The sequence below is a fragment of the Branchiostoma floridae genome, unplaced genomic scaffold, assembly GCF_000003815.2.
Source record: "Branchiostoma floridae strain S238N-H82 unplaced genomic scaffold, Bfl_VNyyK Sc7u5tJ_701, whole genome shotgun sequence".
In the NCBI taxonomy this organism is placed as follows: domain Eukaryota; kingdom Metazoa; phylum Chordata; class Leptocardii; order Amphioxiformes; family Branchiostomatidae; genus Branchiostoma; species Branchiostoma floridae.
The window spans coordinates 850-9,467 of NW_023365918.1; the positions used below are offsets into that span (position 1 = coordinate 850).

The 8,618-nt window shown below is 39.6% G+C and overlaps 1 protein-coding gene across 1 annotated transcript; it reads left to right on the top strand.

The window, feature by feature from the left end:
• Positions 1–213: 213 nt before the first annotated feature.
• On the top strand, positions 214–2,375 carry LOC118408977 (alpha-N-acetylgalactosamine-specific lectin-like; the record flags this gene model as incomplete). Its single annotated transcript, XM_035809840.1, has 2 exons — positions 214–382; positions 681–2,375. Coding segments are annotated over 2 exons (407 nt in total), but the record flags the coding sequence as incomplete, so codon positions are not given.
• Between the last annotated feature and the right edge of the window lie 6,243 nt (positions 2,376–8,618).

Consider the following 8,618-nt stretch of genomic DNA (forward strand, 5'->3'; position numbering starts at 1 on the left):
ATATGTTATCATTCTGTAACATGGTGGCTGCTGTTATAATAAAACTGACCAATCATCTCTTTTCTAGTGCACGATTTGTTTTTGTCTGTTTGTGTGACAGACAGGTTTCTCTTCCAGACGTGATAGGTCTTTTGGGCCGATCACATATGGTGACCCTTGAATGAAAATATAAGTCAGATGTTCAACTATGATTCTTGGTATGTCTGTCTTCAGGCTGTCCCCATGGATACAGGGCACATAGGGATGACTGCTACCGCTTCTATGGCGGGAAGAACGCTCAGAACTACAGCGGTGCCAGGCAGGTGTGTCAGGAGAACGGAGGGGACATCTACATGTGGAGGGGCGCCGCTGCTGTCGCTAGACTCAAGAGGAGACTGAAAAGGTTAGAATCTTTGGTTCTGTCATTTTGTAAGCGAACTGCTTGAAAAAATGATCTAAGAGCTGAGTGTACTGAAACATACAATTGTGCATCTTGGCATCAATTAGCTTATTAGCCACACTTGTTTTGAAATGCTTTTGCTAGGTAACTGCTGAAAAACCATTGATAGCCGTATATGAGTGAACCTGCAAAGAATTTAAGTCTTAGGGTGGAATCGTGTCCCTCAACGTCATCTTGTAAAAACGAGTGATGCTATGATCATAATCAAGTATACGGCATGATTTGTACATGTCTATTTCAGCGATCACTCCCCAAGTCTGTGGGTAGGCCTGAGTGATGCGGACCTGGAGGAAACCTTCCTGTGGGCTGACGGCCTGGCTTTGGACGGGAACGACTTCACCGACTGGTCTTGGGACCAACCGCACAACACGGCTGAGAAGGACTGCGTCGTCGCACGGAGGGTCCACCGGTACCGCTGGAAGGTCGTGCCCTGCAGCTACAGGAGGGCCTTCATCTGTCAATCACCACGGGCTCCGTGAGACAGGCGTGGCCTAGCCTCAGCAGTCCCATTCTTTCTTTCTTTCTGTAGGTCGCCCTTTTCTTGCAGATACTTTTAGTATGCCTTTACCCAAAGAATAGAAGACTGAACTTTGGAATACGATTGGATTGGTATTCGAAACAACTGGCTTTTGTTTTATCTTTAAGTTTACTGGAAGCCTACCGATCGATACATGTAGAGCCGAAAGGAACCCAGACCCTCAGTAATGAACAAAACGTAGGTCAGTATAAGATATAAGCTTATAGACACACATAGTTCTTCAGTTCACAGTCTGTTTTGTTGTGCTTTGTTGGTTAGGCCTAGGGATCAAGGTGTAATAAACACTATATATGCACACCACAAGGAAATAAATCTGATAGAGCGAACTAGTCTATATGCTAAATTGTCAGAGTTTTGGACTATAGCAGTGCCGTCAACGTCTAGGTAAAACCTCTAACTAGATTGAATTCTTTCTACTTAGATATTCTTGATTTCACTGAGTTGTAACATCATTAGACATTCATATACAGTGATAATAGCCAATCTCCAAGCAGATATAGGATACAGCTCAGTCTCCTTCGTCTTCCACTCTTCTCTTCTCCATCTTCACCCTCTCTGCTAACTCAGTTTCACTGTGTGTTATAAACGCGTGTTTTGTACGTCTCTACGCAGAAAGCACATAGGTCTATCTACATCTGCTTGGAGATTAATAATATGCAGCTGGTCTGTTCTGTCCTTTCCAATACTCAGATATCATTGCAATGTGACATTGCTGTGCTTGTTTGAATTAGTGCGAAGTATTAATTTAAAAGTATATTTTTGGTGTGAGATCAGAAGCATCATATACATGTAGAAATTCTTATAGATCTAAGATACAAACATAAACTTGTGTAGTTTTCCTAGAGTCGACATATTTGATCTAAAGGTGTAAGATTTAAGTGTAATATGCGTATTGGAAGGTGGTGTAATTTTAGGTATGAGGCATTATCATAGATTTAAGATAAAGATAAAACTCTTTGGAATTTTCGTATAACCTGCATATAGTCGGCATATTTACTGGAACCCGTGTCCAAAACTCTTTGGAATTTTCGTATAACCTGCATATAGTCGGCATATTTACTGGACACGGGTAAAAATAGAAACATCATATAATTGTGTAGAAATGATCCGAGATATATAGATAGAAAAGTAGACATATGTAGCAATTACATAACATATCAGCGCATACTAAGTGTAAGTGAAGTTTGATTATATTGCAGTGCTAATTCTAAATTGGAGATAACCCTATGTAGTGGACAATCATAAAGTCGGTGTGTTGATATAATGTAGCATGCACGGTTTGAACTACATTTATGCTTTGCATTGCTTCAAAAGACGTTGGAATCTTTTGGAGATTTTGTTTCTGGTATCTGCAATAAATTCTTTAAAAAAAAACACAAATACTGGTTTATATCTTTTAGTTGAAACTAAATAACGTCTTACATACGGTCAAGTTGGGTCAGTACCAGTTACATATTTTGTACAGATATCCAATACAATACAGTCATATGTGAACTAATAGCTGAGTGAATGCACGTATGCATGCACGAATGTGGCTGAATGACTATGAATGAAAGAATAAATGTGCAGAAACAGAAACAAAATGTGTAAGTAAACAGAACTGTAAACAAAAGGCTCCACGGGGATATGAAGAAAATTATTTAGCAGGCGGTCTTTTCTGGAACTGCAAATCGTAGCACAAGCTAGCCAATTTTTGACTGGGGAAAGAAAGGGTGTCATCTGATGTCATCTCTAAGGATTGCGATGTGGGAGCGCGGCAAAAAATGGCGCGAAATTCAAAGTCCTCATATATTGGAGTTTAATAGTTACCAAATGAAGAAATCGCAGCATGTCTAGTTTGCTCGTCGAACAGAAATCATTGCAGTAACAGCACTTACTAGAACGAACGGACAGGAACTTTCACCCTCAATACAAAAAACTAGAGTTCGGGGACCTCATACCTCCATGAAATATTTATTGCTTTTTTGTGGATGCTATGTATGTTTATAGTCGGTTGTATTTGAGAGTAATGGTTATAAATGTTATGGGAAAGTAGTGGTGTATTTATTTAATGACACAGAGGATGTCCATCTGATTAGTCATTATTAAACTGTGACACTTAATTGTGTAATGTGCGTTTGAGAGGTCGACGGCATATGGTAGCGTGGTGGTGTTCCTTAAGCTTGATGTTTGGCATCTAAACTGTCTAAGGTTGTCAGCATTATTGAGGTTCGACTATGTGCCTCAGAGCGGTGTGGTGGGAGGAAGTTGGGAAACTCAGAAAGAAGAAGGGATGTGGCCAACTTTAGTCAGATGGTGATTTGATTTTCCACCAATATGTCATAACATCAGCTGTTCACACGGTACAAAAATGAGATGCACACTTTCCTCTGATAGCCCTACATCAACTGTAAGATGAATACTTGGCGCCAACCCCGTCTGCTAAAAAACAAGTACCATTGGCTACGAAAGAGACAACTAACAACTGTCCCTTATCGTAACGAAATCAGAACATCTGTATCGCCCATAAAACTTCTGACACCCAACCCATCTAAGATGAGAGGACCTAATGGCATTTTAATCACCATGTCACTCAAATCAGCAGTACAGTATTTGAGACATCCATACCTGTCAAGCATTACCGTTAAATGTACCTCAACTTCTTACAATTATACTTACGCTTCACATCTCCATGATATCCTAAGCAGACATAAATAAAACTAATTATCATATTAAAAAAACTCGGGGTACATGTGAGTAAGCAGTGGATTATAGGTTGCAGGAAGTCTATGGCGCCCACCGTCTCTGTTCAGGGATGGTTGTGCTTACTGAGTCACGTGTTCTATCTACATAACGTGACGTCACAACAGCAGTGGATTGTTCATTCCTTGACAAAGACTGATGCTGTACAGTCGAAAATTTGGGTAAGTCCAATTTTGGTGTTGGAAATTACAGTTCAACTATTTCAAGAATAATACCATTGTGGTAAATGATGTGGATTTCTTACTTGTGGCATTTGGGAGTTATGTACAGGTGAACATCACTAAAGATTAATTATGCAAATGAATACCTCATTTGCATAAATTATCAGGAAATGCAATTAAAGCCTTCTTTCTTGACATAGATTGTGTACGTCTGTTATTTGGGTGGAGGAGATGATCAACTAATATAATGTGTGCAAATGAGGACCTTATTTGCATAATTAACGACAAACAATTAATACACCAGTTGTAAATCATTTGGCGAAGGTATGGGGTCTTGGAACTCTAGTTGAAGATCTTGTTTTTGTCTACTTTTACACACATACACTTCAAACCTGTATACAGAGAGTTTCTCTTGTCGTCATCTATAAATCAATATCGTCAGCATCAACTTGGGTGTCGCTCATACATGTAGTGTCTTATGGGCAACATTTTTACAACATCATGTACAAAAAGTACACTTTGAACGTTGCATGGAGTAGTAATGTGTGAGAAGGGGGCTAATCTTGAGTAAATAATCCACATCAGTTTCGGCTAATTTCACAGGATAACTCCGCGACCTTAATGATGGTGGATACGTGACTCCACAAGGAACAGCCGGCGGCGCGGCATCCGTGCCAGCTTACCAGGGCCCAGAGAACCTCCAGTTACATTATCACATGTGTTAGATTTTCATATTTTCTGTCCATGAACTATTCATTATACAGTTAAAGTTGGTTAACCGGTGGTTGTAAAGTGTGCATTGTGTTTGAGATATCGGAAAGCGTTGAAAACACGATTAGAAATCACTCCAGAATAAAAGAAATCAATTTACTAAAGAAGAAAATAAAAAGATTGTTTCAGAAAATAAGATATTCAAGAGCAATTTCTTTATTTTGAAATAATATATCTGCTGAAAAAAATCTGTCTCTTACTAGCGTGTCTTTACACAATCTCTCGCTGGCTGCATGGGCCGGTAATTGTCGGGTATGTCGCTAGGAGCGCGATTTAGTCAGGCTATTTCTTTTACCAGTTAACGATGTACTAAATCATTTGAAACATGACTGGTTGCCCTGTTTGAAAAATCTTAAAATGAAGCGTAGTTTGAAGTAGACTGAATCATAAAAAAAAACATTTAAAACCAGTAAAACGTGTGTGTTAAAACAATGACAAGTGTCTAAAAAGCACCGGAACGCATACGAAAACCGCGAAGAGTGCGACTTGGAAATGCCTCAGGGGATTTGATGATTTCTGTGTCACTATCGACAATTATATATGTATGAAGCAAAACTGGTTTGAACTCTATTTTAAGCATGTATCGGCTACATGTTTATAGAGATTCAGCCGTAGCCCTGAACACATCTTCATAAACCGCGTTGATCTGAGACAGTGTACACCTGAGACAGTGCACACTTTCCTTGGAAGGAAAAAGTTAAGTCGCGATGGTGAAGACACCTGTCTTGGCGTGGGGTATTCTCCTCGCTGCATTTGGAGGTAAGGACCGACACGTTCGTCTAAAAACTGGTTGTCAGAATGTTAGTAACAGACAGTCTTGAGTGCTATTCCATGTAAATGCGATCAGAGCCGACGCGTATCTGCACCGTGGCTCAAATATATATTCTGCGCTTCATAGGGCAAAGTAAAAAATGCAGCAAGTTGGATAGAGACCCGTCTTGGGGTATATAGCCAGACTTTTCAAGTGTTCAAGTGGTCAAGTGTTTGCACTATGATTCCTTGCAGTAATGATAGAAATATTATAAAACTTATATACGTTCTAAAGAATCTGTCTAATTGCCCTTCCAGCTGTACCTGGCCGACACAATTAAGGATATAAAACAATGGTTGCGCTATGTTCCTCTTTACCAGACTCCAAACTTAAGGTTGCTTGGAAAAAGTGCCCAATTTGTTCAAATAGACTGATAGTGATGATAGACTGATGTATTAGACAGGTTAAATAGGCACCGAGGAACCCGTGTAAAAGTAAACCCGTGTCAGGCTATATACGAGGGTGCTTCAAAAAGTAATGTCACTAGTTTTGTAACAGGCTCATTTTTTCCTCGAATGAGATGAAATTTGGCACAAAGGTAACGGCATATATTCTCTTGAGATTAGAATATCTCAATTTGTTGTTCACATTTTGATGAGCAACTGAGTTGATTTCAAGATAACCATACCCCTGGAAGTTTGTCAGAAGATCAGTTCCTCTAGATCTGACCCTTTTATAACTACTGTAGGAAGCCGAAATTTCACCTGAATAATAATAAATGTCTCTGTAGGTTACATGCCAATTTTCATATCTGAACTCCCAATGGTTCATCTTTTATAGGTGCTAGAAAGGAGCGAGTTACTATATTACAGGCAGTTTGATTAATAGCCAAATACGTGGTTTATTCATCATTAAAGGTTTTATAGACTAATTTTCCATCAACCAAAAGATACGAAACTTAGTACAGTTATTGGTTGTTTCAAGACCAAGAAGTGTGCAAAGTTTGATTTCTTTCTGTTTGTTGAAAAGTCCACTACAGAAACTTTAATCAGCCCACCCCTGATTAACGGCACTGATGACCGGGGTCATAGCTCACTTCACCCAAGGAACGAAAAAAGAAAACATGATTGGATTTCAACGGTGAACATGTGCATGTGCCTTATGAAGAAATAGAACTTGATGCATGTGCAATTTCAGCGTCATACAATAGCTACAAGTGAGTTAAGGACATTATCAATTGCACATAAATTGAACCTCTAATTTCTTTCGACGGGATAACAAGGGTGTGGTCATCTAGAACTCAAGTCGGTCACTCATAAAAATGTGAACAACAAAGTGAGCTATATCAATTTCAAAAGGAGATATGGCTTTACCTTTGTGTCAAATTTCAACTCATTCGAGGAAAAAATGAGCCTGTTATGAAACTAGTGACATTACTTTTTGAAGCAGCCTCGTACTATTTTTCAAGCATGACCAACTCACGTGCTGTGTAAAAACTATGTGTATAGTGAATGTATTGTAACGGAGGGGTTTACGGATAAGTGCTATTTTTATAGGCCCTCCTTGTGCACGCGTAATTTGGCAGTGGTGTTATGTGTTTATTTTGACCAGTCTCCTGGTCACTCGGACCCCTCTCACAACACCTCACTATCCTGCCAGGTTTGACCCTAGCTGACAGAGAGGTGAATGTGTCTGAACTGTCTAAACCTGTATTTTGCTCACTTTTCTTAACTTTTGATCGCTACATGATGTTTCTTTCTCCCTGCACTTAATCTTTTGATGTCTTCCTTTGCTTTGAGGCAAAGGCAATAATTAAAAGTACAAAAAATGTAGTTTACAAAGCCATGTGTATTCTATGGCTTGACTTCGCCTGTCAAAACTGTGTGTAGGACAGCAAAGATGAGTCATACACCGAAGCCTTTGAAGTTCATTGATGTGTAAGCATGTAATGAAAACAAATGCTGTATGACGTGAAGGTTATCATGTGTCATCGTTCACCCATTGTTCCAAAAAAGCACAGGATCTAGCCCAGACAGAGTCGAGAATGTGTGCGACCCGCGTGACCCGCTGGATAACTGGGCTTATCTGTAAACACTGACTTATGTATCTATTTTGTCTTAAAGGCATCAAATGAACCAAAAACTACAGTCCTGTTTAATGAATTCCTTGTTTTCGCCACATAGTACAGTCTAACAACGCGTTAGGTGGTAATCACATTGTAAATGCATTTTGGTAAACTTTCACATCTTGACTATAAGACCGGCCATGGCAATGATAAATTCGGGGACGGCGTATAGTGACACAATATTTTGTAATATCTATAGAAGGGTAACTAACCATATGGGTTGAATCACCCAAGTTTTAAGGTGTTGAAAGCCTTAGGTTACAAGGGCCACATGCCAAAAAGATCTTTTGCAAGATACATGCATATGATAACACATACGTTGTACGTACGTGTGATAATGTCTTTACACATCATACATCATTTATCTTCATTATGGATACATGATGAGAACACAGCTACAACAATAGGACCCTTAACTGGTCGGACATGTATCTTCTATTCTAACTAGCTAGGCAGGCGAATGCAATATGAAATGTCATCCTCCCAAGCACTTGTTCACATGCATCAGAAAACATTATTAAATCTTTTATAATCGCATCAGAAAACATTATTAAATCTTTTATAATCGCAATGTTAAACTTAATCATAAGTCATCTTCTCCTTAATACAAGTAGTTGTTAGAATTATGTTAGCACTCGCATATACGGCTTCGCCTTACATTGAACATCGACATTGCACAACTTCTAACAGCACCTATTCTGTTCAATACAGTCCTACCAACGGTACATGCAAATGGCGGATCCGGAGTGCAAACTACTACCATGTCGACGGCCATGGGTATGAACAGCTTTGAAATATTTATTCCCTAGTTGTATCATTCAAAATACTCCATAAGGACGCGGCTACCTTACCGTTTAACCGTTTAACGAATTAACGTGCTTCGATCTATGATTGGCCAGGGCGCTCAGGAATCACTCATCAGGAATCACCAAGTTCGCTCCGTTAGCGCTCAGGGATCCCCTTGGTCACCATCATTCGGCATGAGCTTCAAATTCGTCGCTGTGAGGTCGCCGAGGGTGAACATTTCATTGTTATTGACTCGCTCAATGAGTGAGCAGGTAGCACTCGGGGATCGTAGTTATCGCTCAATG